At 71.8% G+C, this 23,188-nt stretch overlaps 6 protein-coding genes across 13 annotated transcripts; 3 read left to right on the forward strand and 3 right to left on the reverse strand.

Annotated features, from left to right (window-relative positions):
- Nucleotides 1-1,459: 1,459 nt before the first annotated feature.
- Nucleotides 1,460-5,562, forward strand: RTN4RL2 (reticulon 4 receptor like 2). Its single transcript, XM_065065772.1, has 3 exons — nt 1,460-1,724; nt 3,730-4,214; nt 4,631-5,562. The coding sequence occupies exons 1-3, from the start codon at nt 1,691-1,693 to the stop codon at nt 5,357-5,359; spliced, it is 1,248 nt and encodes a 415-aa protein (XP_064921844.1). The 5' UTR covers nt 1,460-1,690; the 3' UTR covers nt 5,360-5,562.
- Nucleotides 5,563-6,526: 964 nt separating this feature from the next.
- TIMM10 (translocase of inner mitochondrial membrane 10) lies at nt 6,527-7,382 on the reverse strand. Its single transcript, XM_065065781.1, has 2 exons — nt 7,173-7,382; nt 6,527-6,795 (listed from the first exon to the last, which is right to left on the reverse strand). Exons 1-2 carry the CDS (start codon nt 7,241-7,243, stop codon nt 6,594-6,596), a joined length of 273 nt encoding a protein of 90 aa, XP_064921853.1. The 5' UTR covers nt 7,244-7,382; the 3' UTR covers nt 6,527-6,593.
- Nucleotides 7,383-8,008: 626 nt separating this feature from the next.
- On the forward strand, nt 8,009-17,413 carry SERPING1 (serpin family G member 1). Of its 7 annotated transcripts, none has more exons than XR_010473209.1 (10): nt 8,009-8,148; nt 8,887-9,664; nt 9,911-10,058; nt 10,215-10,248; nt 10,490-10,630; nt 11,045-11,147; nt 11,226-11,377; nt 11,454-11,651; nt 14,089-14,158; nt 14,273-14,341. XR_010473209.1 is itself a non-coding variant. In XM_065065770.1 (10 exons), the coding sequence occupies exons 3-10, from the start codon at nt 11,611-11,613 to the stop codon at nt 16,947-16,949; spliced, it is 1,563 nt and encodes a 520-aa protein (XP_064921842.1). In that variant the 5' UTR covers nt 10,955-11,147; nt 11,226-11,377; nt 11,454-11,610; the 3' UTR covers nt 16,950-17,413. The 7 variants fall into 7 exon arrangements, 2 of the variants coding, with proteins under 2 accessions (XP_064921842.1, XP_064921841.1); XR_010473210.1 differs by having other exon boundaries at nt 8,890-9,664; XR_010473211.1 differs by lacking the exon at nt 8,009-8,148 and adding an exon at nt 8,179-8,197.
- On the reverse strand, nt 11,877-13,854 carry UBE2L6 (ubiquitin conjugating enzyme E2 L6). Its single transcript, XM_065065778.1, has 4 exons — nt 13,708-13,854; nt 12,944-13,033; nt 12,288-12,474; nt 11,877-12,217 (listed from the first exon to the last, which is right to left on the reverse strand). The coding sequence occupies exons 1-4, from the start codon at nt 13,726-13,728 to the stop codon at nt 12,063-12,065; spliced, it is 453 nt and encodes a 150-aa protein (XP_064921850.1). The 5' UTR covers nt 13,729-13,854; the 3' UTR covers nt 11,877-12,062.
- Nucleotides 17,414-17,530: 117 nt separating the features above from the next.
- YPEL4 (yippee like 4) lies at nt 17,531-20,217 on the reverse strand (the record flags this gene model as incomplete). Its single annotated transcript, XM_065066509.1, has 6 exons — nt 17,531-17,779; nt 17,969-18,077; nt 18,625-18,668; nt 18,816-18,872; nt 19,056-19,367; nt 19,789-20,217. Coding segments are annotated over 6 exons (1,041 nt in total), but the record flags the coding sequence as incomplete, so codon positions are not given.
- On the forward strand, nt 20,120-23,086 carry CLP1 (cleavage factor polyribonucleotide kinase subunit 1). 2 transcript variants are annotated; one of them, XM_065065771.1, is made up of 3 exons: nt 20,120-20,345; nt 20,487-21,109; nt 22,288-23,086. In XM_065065771.1, exons 2-3 carry the CDS (start codon nt 20,504-20,506, stop codon nt 22,957-22,959), a joined length of 1,278 nt encoding a protein of 425 aa, XP_064921843.1. In that variant the 5' UTR covers nt 20,120-20,345; nt 20,487-20,503; the 3' UTR covers nt 22,960-23,086. The 2 variants fall into 2 exon arrangements, with proteins under 2 accessions (XP_064921843.1, XP_021153405.2); XM_021297730.2 differs by lacking the exon at nt 20,120-20,345 and having other exon boundaries at nt 20,361-21,109.
- The last annotated feature ends 102 nt before the right edge of the window (nt 23,087-23,188 follow it).

The following is a 23,188-nucleotide window of genomic DNA, read 5'->3' on the forward strand; positions in this document are numbered from 1 at the left end:
ATCCCGTCTGTCCTCCCACCACTCCCTCCGTCTGTCTGCCTGTCCGTCCTCTCTCACAGCCACCCGTCCCGTCCCCACCCCTCCAGCCAGCCGCTCATCTGCTCAGCCAGCCACCCATCTGTCTGTCCATCACCCATCCATCTGTCCATCATCCATCCATCTGTCCATCACCCATCCACCCCATCTGTCCATCACCCATCCATCTGTCCATCACCCATCTGTCTGTCCGTCACCCATCCGTCTGTCTCCCTCCAACCACAACTCCATCCATACTCGCACTTGCTCAGCCGTCTGTCTGTCGCACCACCCATCCAGCTGCCCGTCACCTGCACTGCCTGTTTCCTGCCAGACCTCCTGCCCTCACCTGCCCTGCCCTCTGCCCAGCTGTCCATCTGTCCTCTCCAGTCGTCCTTCACCCAGCCATCCATCAGTCTGTCCTCTCCAGTTGTCCTTCACCCAGCCAGCCACCTGTCCTTGTCTCCAGCTGTCCCCCACCTGGCCTTCCTTCCACCCGTCCCTTCACGGACCCCACCACCCGTCCCTGCCCACCCTGGGCCTCGCTGGTGGCATCAGGCCCGTCCCGCTGCCTCCCCCCATCCCCGGGTCCCCCCAGACAGGTGGGCACAGGCACCCACTGGTGGGTCTATCCCCCCAGGACCCTCAGCAGACCCTACACCCCCCTCCCTCCCCTGGCACAGCTCCCCGGGGGGGCCCTGGCTGGGGTAGCCATGGGCCTGGGCTGGGGATGCTGGGGGCACCAGTGCGGGGGGAGCGGATGGCAGCCCCTGAGTCAGCCCCGCGCCACCCACGTCCCCACCCACGACTGCCCGCCGCACCAGCTTGTGGTATTTCGCTCGCCGGGAGCTGCGCCGGAGACGGCGCCGCAAACACGCTGCCAGTGCCAGCTTGTGCTGCTGCAGCCTGGCGCGGCCACGCGTGTCCCCCTCCCCACCTGGGCACCCGCGTGGGGCCGCTGCCAGGCTTGTACACCTCCCGTCCCGCTGGCGCGACCCCACGCGGGGAGGTTGCTGCTGTTCCGGGTGGGAGCAGCGCGATCGGCACCATGGACAGCGCCGGCGGCCGGAGCACGGACAGCGCCACGGTCCCGCGTGGGCGTGGGGCACCCGCTGCCTCCCGTGCCACCACGGCCCCAGCCCCGCGGCACCCACCCGTGGGCAGCCCCCGCCGGGCTCCGTGCAGGCCCCACAGCCCCGGCGAGCACCGAGACCGCGGCGGAGAGGGGGAGGTCACAGGTCACCTCCGCGTGTCCGGCGCTCACAGCAGCCGCCACCGAGACCCTCGTCCCCCGGGGCGGGTCTCCCCCTGGCTCCCGCAGCCCGTCCCCAGCGGGCATCTGCAGCGCATCCCCCGAGCCCCGCCGAGTGTTCCCCGTGGACCCCCCCGCGTGGAGCGGGGCGGGCCGGCCCGGGAAGGGTTAAGCGGCGGGGCCAGCGGCGGGGGGCGGAGCGCGGCCGCCCCGGGATAAGGCGCGGCGCGGGGCAGGGCTCAGCCCCACCGGAGCCGCGGGCAGAGCCGTACCGAGCCCACCCGTGCCCGCAGCCCACCCGTGCCATGCCCCAGGGCGGCTGCTGCTCCCGGCGGCGCGGCGGGGGGGAAGGGGGTGAGCAGCCCCCCCGGCACCGGCCATGAGCCCCCGTGCAGCGGGCAGCGCCTGAGCGGCGGCCCCGCCATGCGGCCCCCCACGGCTCGGGACCTGCCCCAAGGTAGGCGTGGGGACGGGCGGGGGCCGGCTGGACCCCGGGGGGCGGGGGGACCCCGGGCGCCAGTCTGGAGAGCACGGTCCCGGCTCGGGGTGCCCCGGGGCTCTCGGGGTGCCCGCGGGTGCGTGGGTCGCCGCTGCCGCCCCACGGCGCGCAGCCCGGCGTGCGGGTGCAGCCCCGGGGCACTCCAGGGTGCACCCCCCGCGAACAGAGGGCTGCCCGGTGCAGCTCCGGGGCGCGCAGCCCGGTTTGGGGCGCCACGGGACCCGCGGGGTGCCTGGTGCCAGCCCAGCCCGACGTGGGGGCGCCCCGCGCTCCGTGGGGTGCTTGTTTCAGCTTAAGGACTTGCCGCCCGGCGTGAGGGTGCCCCGGGACCCACAGGGTGCCCCATGCCACCCTGGGCCGCACAGCCCGGGGTGTGGGTGCAGCGCCGGCGCGCCCAATGGTGGCCACGGGGAGCCCGGTGCCATCCCAGGACCCCACCGCCCGGCGTGGCGGTGCCCCGGGACCGACAGGATGCCCGGTGTCACCCCAGGGCACACAGCGCGGGGTGCGAGTGCCCCACGACCCACGGGGTACCCGGTGCCACTCCAGAACCCCAGCCCGGCGTGAGGTGCCCCACGCCACAGCCGGTGCACAGTGCGGGCACCGCCGGGCTGCACGAGTGCCCGGGTCAACCCGCGGGTGCGTGCCGCGTCCTCCGTGGGGTACCCAAGAGCAGCGCGCCCGTTCCGTACCAGGACTTTGCAGGGGGGGAGGAGGGATGGGGAGCGGCGGGGCTGGCACAGGAGGAGGAAAAAAAGAGATGCCCGGGAACCGGTGACTTCAGCTCCCAACTGAGTCAGCCCGCGGCGAGGGGGAGTGACAGATGGGACGCGGGTGGGGGGCGCACGCCGGCACGGGGCGCCGGGGGAGGGGGGCGGCGCCGAGCAGCTGCGCCGGACGCCTTCGTGGGTGGGTGGGGGTGTGTCGCCCCCTCCCGTGGCGATCCAGGGGAGGGGCGGGGGGGAGGCCCCCCCGGTGCACCGGAGGTCTCCCCCCCTGCCCCTCCCCCGGTACCGGCGGCTGGGAGCATCCACGCATCCCCGGGCGTGGGGCCAGGCCGCCGGGCTGAATTATGGATGAAGCTCTCGGGTTGCAGCCGGGAGGGGTGGGGGGAGCGGATTGGACACGGGGCGGAGTGGGGGGGGGGGGGGATGGGTGAAGCGGCGGCGCTGAAACACCCGGAGCGGCGGCGGCGCGTGCCACCGGGAGAGCGTCAGCCCGCGCCCACGCGTGCCCCGCCCCGCACGTGGCCGCGGCACGCGCGCACGTGGCGCCGCCCCGGGAGGGGGGGCGGGTACGGCACCCCCCGGGTGTGGAAAGGGGTCCCGGGGGAGCGTTGCCCCGTGGGGTGGCCGAGGGACCCATAGGAGTCCCAGGGGACTGTGACCCCAGGGGGTGAGCATGGCTCCGGGGCAGCACAGTCCCACGGGCAGGTGCTTTTTGGGGTGCCCGGTCCTGTGGGGTGCGCATGGTCCTGTGGGGCAGCATGGCCCTGGGGGGGGTCTTTGAGGAGCGCAGCCTTGTGGGGCTGCTATGGGCCTGGGGGGCTCCCAGGGGACTGTGGCCATGTGGTGGGTCACAGTCCTGAGGGGTTCCTGAGGAACCATGGCCCTATGGGGTGGTCATAGCCCTGGGGGGCTCCTGGGGTGCCATGGCCCTATGGGGTGGTCGTGGCCCTATGGGGTGGTCATGGCCCTGGGGGTCTCCTGGGGCACCGTGGCCATGTGGTGGGTCGTGGTCCTGAGGGGCTCCTGAGGAACCATGGCCCTATGGGGTGGTCATGGCCCTGGGGGGCTCCTGGGGCACCGTGGCCATGTGGGTGGGCACAGCCCTGGGGGCTCCTTGTGGTGCAGTTCCCGGGGCTCCCCGGGGCCTGCGGGGAGGACTGGGGCGGCGGGCATGCAGGGCGGGCCGGGTGGCGCCGCAGATGCCGCCCCGCGCTGACGCCCCGCTGTGCCCGCAGGCGGGCGCCTGGCGGCCCTGCTGCTGGCGGCGCTGGTGTGGGTGCCCGGCGGGACGCCGGCCTGCCCCGCGCTCTGCACCTGCTACGTCTCGCCGCCCACCGTCAGCTGCCAGGCCAACAACTTCTCCTCGGTGCCCGCGGGGCTGCCGCCCGGCGCCCGCCGCCTCTTCCTGCAGAACAACGTCATCGGGGCGCTGCGGGCGGGCACCTTCGGGCCCAGCACCGTCACCCTCTGGCTCTACTCCAACAACATCTCCTCCATCCAGCCGGGCACCTTCCGACACCTGCCCGCCCTGGAGGAGCTCGACCTGGGTGACAACCCCCACCTGCGCGTCCTGGCCCCCGACACCTTCCACGGCCTTCGGCGCCTCCAGGCCCTGCACCTGTACCGGTGCCAGCTGGCCAGCCTGCCCAGCACCATCTTCCGCGGCCTCCACAGCCTCCAGTACCTCTACCTGCAGGAGAACGGGCTGCTCTACCTGCAGGTCTGCCAGGGGCTGCCCCGGCCCCGTGGGGTGCCGTGGGGCAGGGGCGGAGCGGGATGCAGGGGTGTGTGACAGAGCGATGGCCATGGGGCAGGGGTGTGGGTGCCACCAGCAGGGCAGGGGCGCAGGACAGGGCTGTTGGTGATAGGCAGGGGACAGGGTTTTGGGTGATGCCATTGGAGCAGGGACATGGGTGATTCCTGTGGGACAGGGCAGTGGTGACACCCAAGGAGCACAGACACAGGACGGGGCAATGCTCACAGAACAGGGTCCCAGGGAAGGGTGACGAGTGATGCCTGCAGGACAAGGACATGGGGCAGAGCTCCAGGTGACGCCCACCATGCAGGGACACAGGCAGCGCCGGACGCTCCCCAGGGGCTACACACCCCACACCACCCTTTCTCCCCCCGCTGCAGGACGATCTCTTTGCCGACCTGGCCAACCTGAGCCACCTCTTCCTGCACGGGAACCGCGTCCGGGCGCTGTCGGAGCGCGTGTTCCGCGGGCTGCCCAGCCTGGACCGCCTGCTGCTGCACGCCAACCGCCTGGCTGCCATCCACCGCCGCGCCTTCCGCGGGCTGGCGCGCCTCACCATCCTCTACCTGTTCAACAACAGCCTGGTGGCCCTGCCCGGGGACCCGCTGGCCGCGCTGCCCGCGCTGCAGTTCCTGCGCCTCAACGCCAACCCCTGGGCCTGCGACTGCCGCGCGCGCCCGCTCTGGGGCTGGTTCCGCCGCACCCGCGTCTCCAGCTCCCCCGTGCCCTGCGCCAGCCCCCCGCACCGCCGCGGCACCGACCTGCGCCACCTGCGCCCCCGTGACTTCGACGCCTGCCCCGAGGAGGACGAGGAGGAGGAGGAGGGCGGCGATGGCGGGGTGGTGGCGGTGATGGGCACCCCCGGGCGAGCGCTGGGGCGCCCCGGCATCCTCCCGGCCGCTCCGCCCTCCGCCTTCTACCGCGACGGGCTCCCCCCCCACGACCTGCGGGGACCCCAGCCCCGGCCGCCCCCCCCGTCCCGCGACTCCCGCGGCCCCCCCGGGGATGCCCGCTGCCCCCGGGCACCCTGCGCCCCCACGGCTGCTGCCACCCCCCCCCGGCCCCACGTCCTCCTGCCCCTCCTGGGTCTGCTCCTGCCCCAGCTCTGAGCCCTCCTGGCGCCCCAGGGCTGTCCCGGCTCCTGGGGTGCCTCTGCCCCCCTTCTCCCCAGGGGGAGCCCCTGGAACTGTGGGGGGGCAGCTGGGGTGCGGCAGCAGGATGCAGAGGGGTCCCCCTCATCCTAAACAGGAAAAACCCCCAACAGGAACTGAAAGGTGGGAAATTATTTATTAAAAATTGTCTTATTTTGGGAGAGCGGGGCCTGGCTGCTGCGGGGAGGGAGGCTGCTGCCTTTCCAGGTCAGCGCCTGCTCCTGCTGAAATATTGATGGCGCCGGCACGGCCGCTGTGCCAGCGGCTGGAGGGCAGCAAGGCGTGCACAGCGCTGCAGGACAGACGGACGGGGATGGACAGACACCCCTGTGGCACTGCACCCTGAGCCTTCACAGGCTGCTGGCCCTGCAAGTGGATGGTGGGTGTCATGGGAGTCGGGGGGCCACAGAGCCACCACTCACACTGTCACCCGCACCCTGCGCAGCCTGACCCACTTCCCAGCAGACGCAGACAGAGCCCGCACCACCGGCTGCAGACAGACAGATGCTGCCAACCCACGGCCTGGGTCCCTTTGGGTGGGTGTCACCCCAGGGGTGTCCCTCTCCAAGTGTCCTTCACCTGGGGTTGGTGTCCCTGTGCTGGTGCAGTTCTCTGGGTGTCCCCAGCACTCTCTCACTGTCCCTGCCCAGCTGTCCCTGCGGTCCCTCCCCAGGTGTCTCGGGGTGTCCCTGCATGGTCCTTGTCCAGGCGGGGGTGTCTGTCTCCAGGAGTTCCTCCCCGGCTGTCCCGCTGTGGGTGTCCCTGTCTGTCCCCAGCCAGGGCTGGGTGTCTCCGGGTGTCCCTGTCCCTCTCTGCTTCAGGGCTATGTCCCTGTGCAGGGCCTCCCCCGGCTGTCCCCCCAGCTGTCCCCTGGCCAGCAGACAGGGAGGGGCAGAGCCCCGTCCCCACCTCACAGGGGATTACAAGGGGCTCAGCCCAGCTCTGCCTAATCCGGGGATTACAAGGGCTGGGCCTGGCCAGAGGACGGGGGGCCACCCAGGGGTGCCCCTCAAGGACACGGCATGCGGCAGCTGAGGACATCCGGGGGGGCTCCCCAGCAGCATCCACCAGCACCGCTGGGTTCGATGTGTCCCCCAACACGTCACCACAGGGCGGTACTGGGGGTGGAGGGAAGCAAACCAGCTGGCCCAAGGGCTCCAGTTTATTGGGGTGAGGGAGGGGGGCTGGGGGCTCAGGCGGTGCCCGTGCCCTGCTGCATGCGCTTGAGCAGCTCCTCGTCCTGCAGCGACAGCTCCGTCAGCTTCTTGCCCATCCTCTCGTGCACCTCCAGGTACTTGGCCACGCAGCGGTCCAGGCACACGCTCTCCCCCTTCGACAGCTCCGCGTCCTTGTAGTGGGGGGGGACGCACTTTCGGTGACACGCCTGGGTCATCCTGCACGGCACCGGCACTGTCAGCCCCTCGCTGGCCCCGGTGCACGACCCAGCACCCAACACCTCCTGGATCCCGGTGTCACCACCATCCCCAGAGCCCCCCGCAATGTCCCCCACCCTCAGGCCCCCCAGCGTCCCCCATTTTCCAGGCACCTCCTGGAAACCCCCAGCACCCCCAACACCCCTCCAGCACCCCCGGGTCCTCCCGCACCTCTGACACCCCCAGTGCCCCCCGAGCCACGGGCACCCCCGGCATCACCCCAGTGCCCCCAGCCCCCCAGGTCCGAGCACCTCCCCAATGCCCCCAGCACCCCCGTGGCCCCGCTCCCCCCGTGGCCCCCCGAGCCGTCGCTCCCGCTGCTCCCCGGCGGGCCGCACCGGTTGTACATGTCGGCCATCATATCAACCTCCAGCTCGGCGGCCAGCTGCTGGGCCCGCAGCGGGTCCATGGCTGCCGGGCCCGGCTCGGTTCGGCCCCGCTCGGTTCGGCCCGGCCCCGCTCGGTTCGGCTCGGCTCGGCCCGGGACCCCGCGGCAGCTCCCGGCAGGAACCACGTGGGCGCCGCGCTTCCGCCCACTTGCAGAACCGCCCCACCCCGCCGTCGGCTTCGGCCAATAGAAGCTAGGAGAGTGAGAGAGCAGGAGGGCGGCCCCAACGCTGATAGGGCTTTGAGAGAGAGGGCGTGGCAATGCCGGCAGCCAAAGAGAAGAGAGGCGGTGGCGAAGGGGGAAGGCGCGCACTTTGCCAGTCCTTTGCCAGGTAGGGGGCGGGGCCAGTGTCACAGGGGGCGTGGCCAACACGGTCACCGCCCCGGGCCGGTTCGGGGGCACCGCGGGCTCCCTGTCTCCCCGGGCGCCGGCTGGCCCGTCACCGTGTGACCCACGTGCTTCCGTGTCCCCTGATGTCCCTTGATGTCCCCCGTGTCTTTGTCCCTCATGTGACTGTCACCCCCTGTATCACCCTGATGTCCCCAGTGTATCTCTGACCCCCCTGTGTCCCCCATGTTCCCAGTGTGTCTGTGTCCCCCATGTCCCTTGATGTCCCCCCACTTGTCTGTGCCCCCAGGTGTCCCTGTCCGGGGTACCCGCGTCCCCGTGTGGACCCCGTGTCCCCGCTGTCCGGGTGGGAGTGTCGGCGTGCCCCCTCCCCAGCTGTGTCCGTGTGTCTGTCCCGGACCTTCCCTGTGTCCGCCCTGCCTGCCTGCCCGCCCCGGCCCCTCCCCGTGCCCCACGCGTGCCCCCGGCCCTGCGGGTGGGCGGTGAGTGAAGGCGGCACCTGCCCCCCGGTAAAAATAGCCCCGGGGCGGGCGGGGCCGGTGAGCTCAGCGAACGGCGGGAGCGGCCGCGGCCCGAGGGTACGGGGCGAGGGGAACCGGGGGGTCGAACACAGGACAGGGAATGGGGGTGCGGGAGGGGGCTTTGGGAGGCCGGGAGGGGACAAGGAGGGCGGGAGGCGGTATGGCGGGCGGTATGCGGGTGGGAGGGTCGGGAGGGGAGTGGGGGGGTCGGGATAGGACACGTGGGGTCGGGAGGGGGGGTAGGGGGGTCAGGGTGGGGTTTAGGGGGTCGAGAGGAGGAATTGGAGGGGTAGGAATGGGAAATAAGGGGTCGGGATGGGACACGGGAGTCGGGAGGGGGACATGGGGGGCCGGGGTGGGACACGGGGGTTTGAGAGGCAGAATGGAGGGTGGGATGGGGTGTGGGGGGGCTGAGGTTGGGCACGAGGCACCGGGGGGAGGAATGGGGGTGCAGAGATGGGACACGGGGGGTTGGGATGGGGCATGGGAGTACTGGGAATGGGGGGCAAGAGGGAAATGAGGGGACTGGTATGGGGCATGGGGGGGCCGGAGGAGGTGTGGGGCGGGCAGGCTGAGGTATCGGGCAGTCCCGATGTTGCATGGGGGAGCCCGGATGGGGAATGGGAGCTGAGCAGGGGCAACGAGGCTCCCCAGGGTAGGGGAATGGGGATACCAGTGCTGGGGGGGCATGGGGACAGAGGCGGGGTGGGGGTAGCCGGGCTAGGGGGCTATGAGGGGCACAGGCGTGCGGAGGGGGCACGTGGGGGGCCCAGTGACAGCCCTGACACACCGCAGCAGTGACTGCAGCAGCATGGAGCCCCAGAGAGAGGCTGACACCCCCACCTCGGAGACCCCCACCCCTGACACCCCCAGCTCGGAGACTCCCGACACCCCCACCCTGGACACCGCCACCTCGGAGACCCCTACCCCGGCCACCCCGACCCCCGGCACCCCCGCCTCGGACACCCCTCCTCACCCCGCCGCGGGGACAAGGCCGGGAGGGCCGGGGGGGCGCAGCCGGGAAGTGGCAGTTCCACATGGCACCCCCCGGGAAGCGGGGGGTGATGGGCAAGGGGCAGGGGCAGCAGGGGACACAGGAGGTGACAGTGAAGTAGCAGGGGACACAAGGGGTGACACTGAGGGAGCAGGGCACGTGGAGGGTGACACTGGGGCAGCAGGGGACACAGGGAGTGACACTGGGGCAGCAGGGGACACAGGGGCTGACAATGGGACAACAGGGGACTTGAGGGGTGACAGTGGAGCAGCAGGGGACACAAGGGATGACACTGAGGGAGCGGGGGACGTGGGGGGTGACACTGGGGCAGCAGGAGACAAAGGGGGTGACACTGGCGGAGCGGGGGAGGCGGAGGATGACACCGGCGAAGGGGCTGCAGGGAGCGCCGGGCGCGATGCAGGGGCAGAAGCACCGAAGGGGGCCGGGGGTGACACCGGCGGCACAGGGGGCGCCGGGCGCGATGCCGGGGTAGAGGCAGCCGGGGGGGCGGCGACGGGGGGCGCGCAGGAGGCAGCTGGGCCGGGGCCGGCAGCAGCGGGAACAACCCGGGGCCGGCAGGTGAGAGGGGGCACGGGGGGGACAGGGAGTGGCGGGGGTGAAAGGTGTGTTAGGGTTGGGGACGGGGTGGCAGCGTCACGGGCCGGGTGACAGTGCCAGGGATAGGGTGACAGTACAAGGGACAGGGGTGGCATTGCCCATGCGGGCAGTGCCAGGGAGCAGGTGACAGTGCCAGGGACAGGGGTGACATTGTCGGGGGCGGTGGCAGTACCCATGCCGGCCGTGCCACCCCGGCTGTGCCCGCAGGAGCCCGCCTGGCTGCAGGATGACGAGGAGGAGCTGTGGCCCGAGTTTCCCCCCTGCTCACCCCCCGGGGAGGTCACCAGCCCCACGCCTCTGTCTCCCACGCCCCCTGTGTCCCCCACATCCCCGGTGTCCCCCACGTCCCCCACAGGTAAGGGCTGCGCTGGGCAGGGTGGGCAAGTGGGGCCCTGGGATGGTGCCCCAGGGATGCCCCCCATTTGGGACCCCATGGGTGCCCGGAGAGAACGTGGGTGCCCCCACCCCGGGGTGCCCCTCCCACCCCACTGACCCCTCCTCTCCCTTGCAGCCGGCACCACCGAGGGCCCGGGGGGCGGCGAGAGGTGAGTGTGGGCAGGGGGGCACAGCCCCCCGGGTGTCCCACGGCAACCGACACCGGGGCTGCCCCATAGCTCTGCCCTATAGCTCTGCCCCACTGCGGGCACTCACGGCCCCCTGCCCCAGGCTGGCACCCCCCAGCTTGTGTCCCCGCGGGGGCACCTCCGTACCCCACGGCCCCGTGCCCCACGGGTGGCCACAGCACTGCCCTCACCCCTACCCACGGGGCCACCCGTGTCCCCGCAGGGGTGCACCGGCGGGGGCGCCGCGGGGCCGTGCGCCCCCCGGGACGGCGGGGCCGAGGCCGAGGCCGGAGGGGGCCGGGGGGCGGCCGCGGGTGAGCACCCGCGCACAGGGGCGCAGCGCCATCCTGGAGAAGTTCGGAGGGTGAGAGGGGTCGGGCCTGTGGGGTACGGGGCGGCAATGGGGGTATCGGGGGGACTGAGGGGCCATGGGACAGTAGGATATCGGGGGGCAGTGGGGGGGCACTGGGGTGCTGTGGGGGACATGGGGCAGGGGGGTTTCGGGGGGACTCCGGGCAGCGGGGTCGCTGTGGGGCTGTGGGGACCCCGCGGCGGCCGCCACGGGGAAACGGGCTAACGGGAAACACCTGGGCAAGGATGAGCCAATGGGGAGGTACCTGGGGGCACAGATGGACCAATGGGGATGCTCATGGCGCAGGGACTGGCCAATGGGAGGTCGCCTTGGGGTGGGTGGGGCCGAGGGGGAGCGACGTGGCGGGTAGTGAGGGCCGGGGGTGCCCGGTGCGGGGTGCCCCACAGCGCCTGGCACCGCCTGCAGCGCCGCCACGGGCCCGGCCCCGCACCTGAAGCGGGCGGGGGGCACGGCCACGGTGAAGGCGATGCTGCTGGAGTGGTGCCGCGCCCGGACCCGCGGGTACCAGGTGAGAGCCGGGCTGGGGGCCGTGGGGCGGCCGGGGGCCGTGGGGCGGCCTGACCCTGTCCCTCGTCCCCCACGGCAGCACGTGGACGTGCAGAACTTCTCGGGGAGCTGGGGCAGCGGGCTGGCCTTCTGCGCCCTGCTGCACAGCTTCTTCCCCGACGCCTTCGAGTACGGCAGCCTGGAGCCCGGCGCCCGCCGCCACAACTTCGCCCTGGCCTTCGCCACCGCCGAGTGAGAGCGGCCCCGGCCCCCGCCCCCGCCCCTGGCCGCGGGCGGGTGGCCCCGGGTGACAGCGCTGTCCCCACAGGGAGCGGGCGGGCTGTGCCCCGCTGCTGGAGGTGGAGGACATGGTGCGGCTCCCGGTGCCTGACGCCAAGTGCGTGTACACGTACCTGCAGGAGCTGTACCGCTGCCTGGTGGCCAAGGGGCTGGTGAAGACAAAGAAGCGCTGAGGGGGGTCCCCCATGGCCCCCACCTGTGCCACCCCCCCCTTCATTCCCCAGCGGTAAATTCTTGTGGTGCCAGGCTGTGGTGGCCGCATCTGTCATGGGAGATGTGGGCAGGGGATGCTGGCACCAAACGAGTGTTGGGGGTAGCACAAGCTGGCACTGGGGTGGGTACAGCCCTGCTGCCACCGCAGAGGGGACAGGTAGGCAGGGCAGCTCCCCCAGGGCTGACACAGTGGGCTGCCTCTCCGCAGTGCCCCCACCATTCCAATGAGGCATCATGGTGCCAAAGCAAGAGTAGATTTATTAATTTACGTACAGAGTGGGGTGGCCCCTGTAGGTTGCCAGGACCCCTCATTGTGCCAGGCTGGGCCCCCATGCCCCAGCATCAAGGTGGGGGTGATGCCAGCGCCAGCCTGGCTGGCACAGAGAGGGAGGGTGAAGCCAGGGCACCCCCAGGTTCGGGGGGCTCAGGGTTCTGGTCGCCGCTCAGCGTGGCACCGGGTATGTTCCTCTGCCCGGCGCTGAAAAACCTCGGGCCGCTCCTGGAGCTCACGGGCCAGATCCGGCCGCAGCACCCGCTGGGGGTCTGGGCTGTCCAGCAGCAGCAGCAGGTCCTGCAGCACTGCGGGCATGGGGGGGTCAGGGCGGGCAGCCCCTCCCGCCGTGCCCCTTCCCTATTCCAGAGGTGGCACCTTGGATGGCGCGGGTGGTGGGCACCCAGTGCTGGTCGGAGGTGAGGGGCTGACAGACGTGGCCGTCGGTGTCCACGCTGGGATGGTAGATGCGGGTGCAGAGGGTGGCGTGGGGGGGAACCAGTGGGTGGTGGGGGGAGAAGGTCAGCTTGAAGCGGAAGGCGCCTGCGTTGTACGGGGGGTTGTTCTGCCATGGGAAGGGGAACATTTCAGTCCCCCCTGCTGCAGCGTCCATGGGGGGACCCTGCCCCAGCCATGACATCCGGTGCCCGCCGAGGAGACACCCCCCCGCAGCCTGAGCCTCCCAGGAGGGGAATCCCCACCCAGTGCTTCCAGCCGAGAACTCCGGGTTCCCCACACAGTGTCCCCAGGGGAACCCTCCCCAATGTTGCTCTGATAGCGACACCCACTCAATACGCCCAGGAAACTCCCCTAGTCACCCCTTGCTCCCAGGGGACGCCCTGTGCCCCAAGGGGCCCATCTCCCCTCCAGGTCCCCTGTGCCCCATAGTGCTCCCAAGCCCCCAAAGGACGGGCCTGCCCCAGGTCCCCCGTGTTCCCCCATGGGAACCCCGCACCCCAGCCCCTCGCCCACCGGGGGAGCCCCCCCCATATCCCCAGCCCAGGGACCCTCCAGGTGCCCGGGTCCCCACGCACGGGCAGCAGGAGCCCCGTCCAGCGCAGCACGTCCCCGTCCTGCAGCCGCAGGCCGCGGGCCCCGCCCCAGCGCCGCGCCTCCTCCAGCTCCTGCAGGGGGCGCCACAGTGGGCGGGAGGCACACGGGACACGCCCTCGTGGGCGGGGTTACACCCGAGACACGCCCGAATGAGCGGGGCCTCACCGGATGCACGCTTCAGTGGGCGGGTCCATATCAAGCCACGCCCCATCACGGAGCCATCCGAGCCGGGAAACGAAACCGGAGCGCGGCGATCGGCGGGGGCGGCGGCACCCCGCACCCCCGCACCGGCACCCCCTGCACCGACACCTCCCGCACCCCCTTCACCGACACCTCCCGCACCCCAGCACCGGCACCCCCTGCACCGGCACACCCCGCACCCCAGCACCCCCGCACGGCACCCCCTGCAGCGGTACTCCCCACACCGATAGCCCCGCACCGGTATCCCACATACGCCAGCACACCAGCACGGGCACTACCCGCACTGCAGCCCCAGCACCCCTGCACCGGTACCCCACGCACCTTGGTACCGGCTCCCCCGCCACCCCGGTACCAACACCTCCCGCACGCCGGTACCGGGACCCTGCACCCTGTGACCGGCACCCGTCGGACACCGGTCACCCCGGTGCTGGCACCGCTCGGTGCCGACACCAGGATCCCCCGGTCCGGCCCCCCGGTGCCGATACGGGGGTACGGCCGCTGCCGGCCCCGGTAACCCCCGGTGTTCCCCGGTGCCACTGCCCACCTTGACGATCCTCGCGGCCATGGCTATCGGTGCCCGGTGCCGCTGGGCTGGACTTCTCCGCGCCACGCCCCGATGGGCGGGGCAAGATGCTGGAGCCCCGCCCTGAGCACGGGGTGGGCAGCGGGGGCAGGCGGAGCCCCCCGGCTGATTTACGGGAAGCGCTGGCAGCCGCCCGCCGCGGTCCTTAATCATTCACCAGGCAGGGCCGGGTCCCGCCAGCTCCCCCGCGCGCCCGGACACACGGGGACCGACCCGCCGGCACCCAGGTGGGCCCGGGCTGCTGCCCCGCACCCACCCCGGGGTGTCAGACCGGGGGTGCAGGGTGCCGGGAGTGGGGCGGGTGGTGGGCGCCTGTCAAGCCCTGACCCACTTACCCACCAGGATGCCCGCCATGACGTGCTGGCTGCCCCTGGTGTGGCTAGCGGCCACAGCCATGGCCACCGTCACCATGGTAAGTGTGTCCCAGAGACCTGGGCTCCCGGCACCCAGGTGCCCCCATGTCCACTCTCCCCTGGGTCCCCCGCCTGGGTACCTCTGTCCCTGCTCACCCCGGTCCCATGCCCAGGTGCCCACTCCAGAGGCCTCTCCCCGCGAGGCGAAGCTGCTCAGTCAGCACCCGACGCTGCTGGTGCCTCCCCATCCCGCCCCAGAGCCGACAGGGGACGCAGGGGCGCCCGTCCCGCCGGTGCCCACCGCCCCTGCCCACCCCGAGGACCTGCCTGCCTCGGATGCCCCCCTGAACACCACGGACCCCCCCGGCCCCACAGCACCTGAGGGAGCAGCCGAGGAGCTGGGCACCAGGGCCAACGGGACCACGGCAGCATCTGCACCCCCCACCACCCAGGGACCCCCAGGCACCAGCACTCCGCCGTGCCCTGAGGACGAGGAGCCGGCTGAGGCCTGCGGGACGCCCACAGGGGAGCAGCGGGCGGCTGTGGCCGAGGCGCTGGGCACCTTCGCCCTCCGCTTCTACCAGCACATGGCGGAGGCTGCTCAGCCCGACACCAACCTGCTCTTCTCCCCCATCAACGTGGCCATGGGGCTCTCGCACCTGCTGCTGGGTGAGGGGCTGCCAGTGACACCAGCACTGCCGTGGGCTCTGCCGTGGGCTCTGCCCCCACCCCCGGCCCCCTTGCCATTTCAGCCGCAGCGGCGGCTGCACCACAGCACTCCCTGAGCCCCCTGTGCCCGCAGGCGCCCGTGGTGAGACCCGTGAGCGTCTGGCTGCCGTGCTGGCGTACCCGCCGAGGCTGTCCTGCGTGCACGGCGCCCTGCGGCAGCTCGCCAGCGCACCCGGCTTCTTCTCTGCCGCGCAGATCTTCCACCACCCAGGTGAGGCGGGGGCCTGGGTACGGCAGGGCTGGCAGAGCCCGTGGGGCTGATGCCGGCTGTGCCACCGGGCAGAGCTGCACCTCCAGCCCCGCTTCCTCAACGCCTCCTGGCACCTGTACGGCGCCCGCCCGAGTGCCCTGAGCGGCAACGAGAGCCTGGACCTGCTGCTCGTCAACGAGTGGGTGCGAGGGGCTAGCCGGGGGCTGCTGCCGGGACTCCTGCCCGCGCTGCCCCCCCAGCCCCAGCTGCTGCTGCTCAGCGCCGTCCACCTGCAAGGTACAGCCCCGCTGCAGGACCTGCTCGGGGGACACGGATCAGGGATCTGTCCTTGGGCTTGGCCTCAAGGTCTGCCCTGGGATCCATCACGGGGCCGAGCCCACGGCCCCTCGTCCCCGTGTCCCCCTGTCCCCCACAGCCGGTCCGTGTCCCCGCAGCCGCCTGGCGCACGCCGCTGGAGGCCAAGCAGACGGTGCTGCTGCCCTTTCTGCGCCCCGGGCGCTCACCCCGCCTGGTGCCCACCATGACGAGCAAGAAGTACCCGGTGGGCTCCTTCACTGACCCCCGCCTGCAGGTCCAGGTACCCGCTGGGACCCGCTGCTGGCGCAGGGGACTGGCTCTGACGTCACTGCAGTGGCACTGGGGGGGTGCTTGGCTATGACGTCATTCCTCTGGCACTGGGGGGTGCGGGGCTGTGAGGTCACTGTGGCGGCACTGGGGAGGTGTCGGGCTGTGATGTCACTCCCGTGGAACTCGGGAAGGCTGCCAGGCTGTGACCTCCCTGGGGGGATCCCAGGCCATGACGTCACTCTCCTGGCACTGGGGGGATCCCAGGCTCTGGGGTCACCGCGGTGGCACCGGTGGGATCCCAGGCTCTGGGGTCACTGTGGTGGCACTGGGGGTCTGTCCCGCAGGTGGGTCGGCTGGAGCTGAGGGGGGGGCTGAGCCTGGTGGTGCTGGTGCCGCGGGGGCCCCTGGGGGCGCTGGGGACCCTGGAGCAGTCGCTGGATCCCCCCACCTTCCTGGGGCTGCTGCGGCGGGCGGCCCAGACCCCCCTCCAGGCCACTGCCCTGGCCCTGCCCCGCCTGCGCCTCGATCTGGCCCTGGACGTGGTGGCCCTGGTCCATGACATGGGTAAGGCCACCGACCCCCCGTGTCACTCCTTGGGCTGGGTGGGCTGGGGTGATGTCACATCCTGCACAGGTGACGTGCAGTGATGTCACTCCCTGCAGGACGTCACTGGCCCTTCTCCAGTCCCTGTGCAGGTCCCTTTCCCCAGTGGCCCCAGTGGCCCTGGTGTTTCCCAATGTCCCCAGGGTCCCCCAGTGCCCCCATGTTCCTGGCCTCCCCCATGTCCCCAGTGCCCCTGACATACCCCACTGCCCCCAGTGCCCATAATGTCCCCTTTGTCCCTAGCATCTCCTAGGGTCCCCATATTACCCTGCTGTCTCTGGTGTTTCCAGTGGCCCCAATATCCCCCATCTCTCCGATGTCCCCCAGTGCCCCCCATTGTCCACTTGCTCTTGTTGTCCCTGGTGTGCCCCTACTGCCCCCCATGTCCCCAGTGTCCCCAAAGCCCCTCCTACCCCTCTGCACCCATGTACTGGTTGTCCCTGTGTCCATCCCCACGTCCCTGGTGTCCCTGTGTCCCGGGTGCCGCAGACTTCGGGCTGTTTCTGGACGCGGAGCTGTGCGGGCTGGCGCGGGGCCCGGCGGTGGTGGTGGATGCTGCGCGGCACCGCGCGGTGCTGGCGCTGGACGAGGCCGGCGTGGAGGCGGCGGGTGCCATGGCCACCTCAGTGGCCCGCACGGTGCTGCTGCTGGAGGCCCTGCGTCCCTTCCTGTTTGTCCTCTGGCACGACGCTGGTGACATCCCCCTCTTCATGGGCCGCCTGAGCGACCCTCAGCCCTGAGCCTGCACCCCAAACCCTGCCTGCCCTCCCGCATCCTCCCCTCTCCCTGTCTCCCTCCCGCCTTCCCTCCCTGTCTCTCCCTGCCTTGTCCCCTCTTCTCTTCCCTCCCTCCTCCCATCTCTCCTGCCCTCATCCATCCCTTGTTTCCCTCCCTCCATCCCTTGTCCCCCTCCTCCCTGCCTCCCTCCCTGGCTTTCTCCTTTCCCTCCGTCGGGCTCTCCTTCTACCCCCCAGACCCCATTCTTCCTCTCCCCACCCTCCCTCATCCATCCTTCCCCTCTTCCCCTCCTCCCTCCCTCTTTCCTTCCCTCCTCCTTCCCCACCTCCCCCATCTCCCACCCCTCCCTTCACCACCTACCTCCGCTCCCTCCCCATCTCCCGCCCGTCACTCCCCCCACCCCACAGGTCCCCGCCTCCCCCTCCGCCCTTGCCTCAGTTTCCCTCAATAAACGCCCTGACCACTGCGCGGCTCCGGCGTGCGGGTACGGAGGGGACAGCCCGGGTGCTGGGGACACGCTGGGGCCCCGGCTGTGTGCCAGGCGTCACCCCAGGGGCTGACGCGGGACGTGACACTCAGCACCTTCCTAAAAAAAAGCCTTTATTGCCCTAGAAAACCACCGCAGCCCCCGCATGCTGGTGACGGGCACCGCACCCCAGGGGGGCCCCGCGCAGGTGAGCGGGGGGGGGCCCACTGCCGGCACCCCGGGGCGGTGCTGCCGGGGGTGTCCCCGCTGTGCCCTTCAGTCCCAGCCGTTCTCCTTCACCATGTGCGACATCTCGATGATGAACTTCCCCTCCTTGTACTTCTGGCTGCTCTCGAACGCCTGTTCCTGGGGAGACGGATCAGAGCCCCCCGGGCACCATGGGCTTGGGGTGCCCGGGGGCTGCTTCACTGAGGCTTTGGGGTGCCCCAGCAAAGGGGTGCCCAGGGCAAGGGTTTGGGGTGCCCGCGGAGTGGGCTCGGGGTGCCCTCGGCAGGGCTGGAGTGCGGGTGGGGGTGCCGACGCGGGGGCACTCACGTATTTCCAGCCCAGGGTGGTCTTGCAGCTCTGGCAGAAGATGTCGGACACCGAGTGCAGCCCCGTCAGCAGCAGCCGCTGCTCCGCCGGGCCGCAGCCCACGTTCACCCTGCGCCGGGAGGGGGCTGAGCCGGCACCGCACAGCCCGGTACAGCCCGGCACCGCACAGCCCGGTACAGCCCGGCACAGCCGGCACCGCACAGCCCAGCACCGTACAGCCCGGTACAGCCCACACCTCACCGCCGGCACCGCACAGCCCGGTACAGCCCGGCACAGCCGGCACCGCACAGCCCGGTACAGCCCGGCACAGCCGGCACCGCACAGCCCGGTACAGCCCGGCACAGCCGGCACCGCACAGCCGGCACCGTACAGCCCGGTACAGCCCGGCACCGCACAGCCCGGCACCGCACAGCCCGGTACAGCCCGCACCTCACCGCCGGCACCGCACAGCCCAATACAGCCCGGCACCGCCGGCACCGCACAGCCGGCACCGCACAGCCCGGTACAGCCCGGCACCGCCGGCACCGCACAGCCGGCACCGCACAGCCCGGTACAGCCCGGCACCGCCGGCAGCGGCGGGACAGCAGCCAGGGGTGAGTCTCCGGTGCCCACAGCCCAGCCCACCCCGCCCGCGGCCGCCGCCCCCGGGTACTCACACCGAGTTGAACAGGTAGGCACGGCCATGGCTGCCCTGGAAGGACTGCGGGGACACGGCACGAGTCACCGGCCGGGCCCCCCGTCCCCTGGGCCACCCGCGTCCCCGGGCCACCCGCATCCCCCTGCCCCGCTGCATCACTCCCATGGGCTGCAACACGCGAGCCCGGGGACACCGTGGGGGGACACTCACCACCCTGGGGACACCGAGGGGAAGATGGTCACCTCCACGGGGCACCACAGGGGTCACCTGCCACCCAGGACATCGTGGGGGGACACTCACCACCCTGGGGACGCTGTGGTGATGTCCTCACCCCGGGGACTACACGGGGGGACACTTGCCACACCACGGGTGGACCCCGGCTGCCCAGCCCGCCCCCGGGCAGCTCACCCCCCGGGGACACCGCGGGTACCCGGCTGTCGCAGCCCCCACCTTGGAGATGAGCTCGTCGTGCCGGGCCAGGTGCGCCCGGCAGTGCACGCAGCTGTAGGTGCGGTGGCAGCGCGGCAGGTAACTGCGGAACGTGCGGGGGGGCAGGCGGCGGCGGGGGGGCGGCGCGGCGGGCGGCAGGGCCCCGGGGGGGCGCGGGGGCACGGGGGGCACGGCGCAGCCCCCGCAGAGCCGCTCGCAGGGGAAGCAGCGCAGCAGAGCGCCCAGCGCCGTCGTTCCTCCCGCGCGGAGGTGGGGGGGGCACGGCCGCCCCGGGCCCCCCCAGGAGAGCAGGAGGCGGAAAAGGGGGGCGGCCTGCGAGGGGGTAACGGGAGGCGGTGGGGGGGTCACTGCCTGGGCCCTCTTTCCCTTGCACCCCCATTTCTCAGCCGCGCCCCGACCCCGCTGCCAGCCGAGACCGGGCCGGCTCGTCGCAGCGGTGAGGGCCGGCGCGGGGGACAGCGCCCCGTCCCTGCTGTCCCCAGGGAGACCCGGGGGGGCTGAGAGAGGGGGGAGTGGGAGCGATCCTGCTGGAATAGTCTGGGGGTCCCGGACGGACAATAGGGGTCCTGAGGCGGGAGGATGGGGGTGCCTGAGGGGACAATGTTGGGGTCCCGGAGGGGACTCGGGGAGAGGAGCTGGGGGGGGCTGAGGGGGGTCCCAGGGGTGACAGGATGCGGGTCCCGAGGGGGAGACGAGGGTCCCCGGGGCTGCCAGGTGCCCGGGCGCCGCTCACCGCCTGCCGCTGTCCCCGCTGCAGCTGCAGCCGCTGCCGCTGTCCCCGGGGCGGCCGCTGCGTGCCCGGGGCTGCATCACGGCACCGTGACTCATCCCCCGCCGCCGTGACGTCACCGCCCGCACCTCCGACGTCAGCCCCGCCGCCGGGATGCGCTGCGGGCGCCGCCGGCTCCTCGGTCTCCCCGTGTCCCCCGAGCTCTCCCCCCGGGAGCACGCAGACGACCGTGGGGGCTGCGTGCACAGGGGTGCAAATGAGCTGCGGGCGGCCCCGGGGCCCTGCCGGCGGACCGGGGGCCCTGTCTAACGAGACACGATCGCGCGGCCGGGGCGCGGCGCGCGCTGTATGCAAATAAGATGCAAATGACCCCGCGGGGCCGCGGACTCCGCTTCCCGGGACACACCGCGCGGCGCCCCCTGCGTCATTACGTCACCCGGAAGCCCCTCGCGGCTGCCATAGCAACCCCAGCAGCAGCTCCCTCCGCCCCGCGGGTTCGGGGGCGCCGTTCTGACGCCACTTCCGGCGCAGCCTCGCTGTCCCGGAAGCGCGCCGTCCCGGTGAGTAGGGGCGGCGGGGCAGCGGCGGGCGCCGTGGCCGCGGGCTGGGGGGCGGGGCGGGGCGGGGCGGGGGCGGCTCCGGCGGCCTCGGGGCGGCTCGGGGCCCGGCCCGGCCCCGCCAACCACCCGCCGACCCCGCAGGGCAGCCCGCGCCCGCCATGGCGGACGACGGCGGCGAGGAGAAGAAGCAGGTGGCCAAGTTCGAGCTGGAGCGGGAGACGGAGCTGCGCTTCGAGGTGGAGGCGTCGCAGACGGTGCAGCTGGAGCTGCTGAGCGGCATGGCCGAGGTGTTCGGCACCGAGCTCACGCGCAACAAGAGGTTCAGCTTCGACGCGGGCGCCAAGGTGGCCGTGTTCACCTGGCACGGCTGCGCCCTGCAGCTCAGCGGCCGCACCGAGGTGGCGTACGTGTCCAAGGACACCCCCATGCTGCTGTACCTCAACACGCACACGGCCCTGGAGCAGATGCGGCGGCAGGCGGAGCGGGAGGACGAGCGCGGGCCGCGCGTCATGGTGGTGGGACCCACCGACGTGGGCAAGTCGACCGTGTGCCGCCTGCTGCTGAACTACGCGGTGCGGCTGGGCCGCCGGCCCACGTTCGTGGAGCTGGACGTGGGCCAGGGCTCCGTGTCCATCCCCGGCACCATGGGCGCGCTCTACATCGAGCGCCCGGCCGACGTGGAGGAGGGATTCTCGCTCCAGGCGCCGCTCGTCTACCACTTCGGCTCCACCACGCCCGGCACCAACATCAAGCTCTACAACAAGGTGGGTGCGCGGCTGGGGGCTCTCGCCAGGGCCGAGCTGGGCTTGGAGCTGGCTCCAGAGCTCCCTGCCCAGCCACGGCTGCCCTGTTTATTTGGCCGCCGTGTGGGGCTGCGGCCCCGAGCACCGTGCCCGGCTCTTGGCGCTGTGGCCCCACAGGACTTGCGGAGGGCCAGGACGGTGAGGGGGGAGGCACAATGGGGGTGGTGGAGGGGCTGCGGGGACCCCCGGGGAAGCTCTTCAGCCCTGAACGGAGGAGCTGAGGGGCCACAACTGAGCCCTCGCTGTCCGGGCCCTTTGCGGGCTGCGAGTCGCAGCTGCCGGGGGGACGGAGGCAGAGCGCCGGGGGGACGGGGGCAGAGCCGGGGGGACGGGGGCAGAGCTGGGGGGACGGAGGCAGAGCGCCGGGGGGACGGAGGCAGAGCGCCGGGGGGACGGGGGCAGAGCCGGGGGGACGGGGGCAGGGCTGCGGTCACAGCGAGCAGCTCAGCCCGTGGGCTCGTCGGGCGAGAGGGGAACAGGGCACGGGTGTGTCCGGTCACTCTCACACAGAACCGGTGTCAGTCAGAGCGCAGTGACCGTCGCCACACAGCGTCGCCCCCGCAGGAACCCCCCACGCCCTGTTAATGGAAACCCGGGTGGAAAAATGTCCATGAAAAACCTGAAGATGCCCAAAAAGCTGATCCCAAGTGCTTAGGGCCCTCCCGCTGTGGCTGTTTGGTGACATGGGCCCCTGCCTGGCTGGAGGCCACCACAGCCCTTGGGACAGAACAGCGTCTCCGGCCACAGTCTGTCACCCTTGTAACACGTTTGGGAACAGCTTCAGCCTCCTGCACGGCACATCCCCCTTCACAGCCTGAGCGGGGAGGACCTCACCCCGTGGCTGCCCTGCCCAGGGGCTGGGCGTTGCGCTGGGGCCTCCACGGTGAATAACCGAGCGTGTAAGGACAGCGCGGGGGTCGCTGTGTCCCCAAGGGGAGGACCGGGCTGCCACCCCGGGCCCGCCCGCTCCTCCCTGAGCTCCCTGCCCGGTTGCAGCCAGCGCAGTTCTGCTGCGGGGATTGAGCGGTGGGGCTTTGAAGGAGGCAGCGATGGTGCTGGAGAGAGCAGCTGCGGTCTGGGGACATGAGTGCTCCTGAAAGGTCTCTCTGTCCTGACGGCTGCACCCGGTCTCCCCGCAGATCACGTCCCGCCTGGCCGACGTCTTCAACCAGCGCTGCGAGGTGAACCGCCGCGCCTCGGTCAGCGGCTGCGTCATCAACACCTGCGGCTGGGTGAAGGGCTCGGGCTACCAGGCGCTGGTGCACGCCGCCTCCGCCTTTGAGGTGGACGTGGTGGTGGTGCTGGACCAGGAGCGGCTCTACAACGAGCTGAAGCGGGACCTGCCGCACTTCGTGCGCACCGTCCTGCTGCCCAAGTCCGGCGGCGTGGTGGAGCGCTCCAAGGACTTCCGCCGCGAGTGCCGCGACGACCGCATCCGCGAGTACTTCTACGGCTTCCGCGGCTGCTTCTACCCGCACGCCTTCGACGTCAAGTTCTCCGACGTCAAGATCTACAAGGTGGGGGCTCCCACCATCCCGGACTCGTGCCTGCCGCTGGGCATGTCGCAGGAGGACAACCAGCTGAAGCTGGTGCCGGTGACGCCGGGGCGGGACATGGTGCACCACCTGCTCAGCGTCAGCACGGCTGACGGCCCCGACGACAACATCTCGGAGACCAGCGTGGCCGGGTTCATCGTGGTGACCGGCGTGGACCTGGAGCGGCAGGTGTTCACCGTGCTGTCCCCCGCCCCGCGCCCGCTGCCCAAGAGCTTCCTGCTCATCATGGACATCCGCTTCATGGACCTCAAGTAGCGGGGGGGTCCGCTGCCGCTGGCTCCTGTGGGCCCCCGGCCCCGGGGACCCCCTGCGCCTGCCCCCTGGTTTTAGATCCTTTTGTAACCTTTCTTATTAACGTTTTTTATTAAACCTCGCAACTTTTGGTCGGGGGTGTCTGTGTGAGGGAGCGGCCGGCCCCCGTGGAATGGTCCGCGCACGCGCCGTCCGCGGCCTGTGCCCCGCCCCTTGTGACGTGCGCGCGCCC

This window comes from Columba livia, chromosome 5 (genome assembly GCF_036013475.1).
Source record: "Columba livia isolate bColLiv1 breed racing homer chromosome 5, bColLiv1.pat.W.v2, whole genome shotgun sequence".
In the NCBI taxonomy this organism is placed as follows: domain Eukaryota; kingdom Metazoa; phylum Chordata; class Aves; order Columbiformes; family Columbidae; genus Columba; species Columba livia.

Excerpts from the sequence above, each read along its gene's own strand:
- RTN4RL2 (XM_065065772.1), top strand. The coding sequence starts at position 1,691 with ATGCGGCCCCCCACGGCTCGGGACCTGCCCCAAG. Across the intron at positions 1,725-3,729 it reads GGCTCGGGACCTGCCCCAAG|GCGGGCGCCTGGCGGCCCTG; the intron begins GTAGGCGTGGGG and ends CTGTGCCCGCAG. Across the intron at positions 4,215-4,630 it reads ACGGGCTGCTCTACCTGCAG|GACGATCTCTTTGCCGACCT; the intron begins GTCTGCCAGGGG and ends CCCCCGCTGCAG.
- TIMM10 (XM_065065781.1), bottom strand. The coding sequence starts at position 7,243 with ATGGACCCGCTGCGGGCCCAGCAGCTGGCCGCCGAGCTGGAGGTTGAT. Across the intron at positions 6,796-7,172 it reads ATGGCCGACATGTACAACCG|GATGACCCAGGCGTGTCACC; the intron begins GTGCGGCCCGCC and ends GGTGCCGTGCAG.
- SERPING1 (XM_065065769.1), top strand. The coding sequence starts at position 13,780 with ATGGGCGGGGCAAGATGCTGGAGCCCCGCCCTGAGCACGGGGTGGGCA. Across the intron at positions 14,769-14,901 it reads GCTCTCGCACCTGCTGCTGG|GCGCCCGTGGTGAGACCCGT; the intron begins GTGAGGGGCTGC and ends CTGTGCCCGCAG. Across the intron at positions 15,040-15,111 it reads GCAGATCTTCCACCACCCAG|AGCTGCACCTCCAGCCCCGC; the intron begins GTGAGGCGGGGG and ends GCCACCGGGCAG.
- UBE2L6 (XM_065065778.1), bottom strand. The coding sequence starts at position 13,728 with ATGGCCGCGAGGATCGTCAAG. Across the intron at positions 13,034-13,707 it reads TGGCCGCGAGGATCGTCAAG|GAGCTGGAGGAGGCGCGGCG; the intron begins GTGGGCAGTGGC and ends CGCCCCCTGCAG. Across the intron at positions 12,475-12,943 it reads GGACGGGGCTCCTGCTGCCC|AACAACCCCCCGTACAACGC; the intron begins GTGCGTGGGGAC and ends TTCCCATGGCAG.
- CLP1 (XM_065065771.1), top strand. The coding sequence starts at position 20,504 with ATGGCGGACGACGGCGGCGAGGAGAAGAAGCAGGTGGCCAAGTTCGAG. Across the intron at positions 21,110-22,287 it reads ACATCAAGCTCTACAACAAG|ATCACGTCCCGCCTGGCCGA; the intron begins GTGGGTGCGCGG and ends GTCTCCCCGCAG.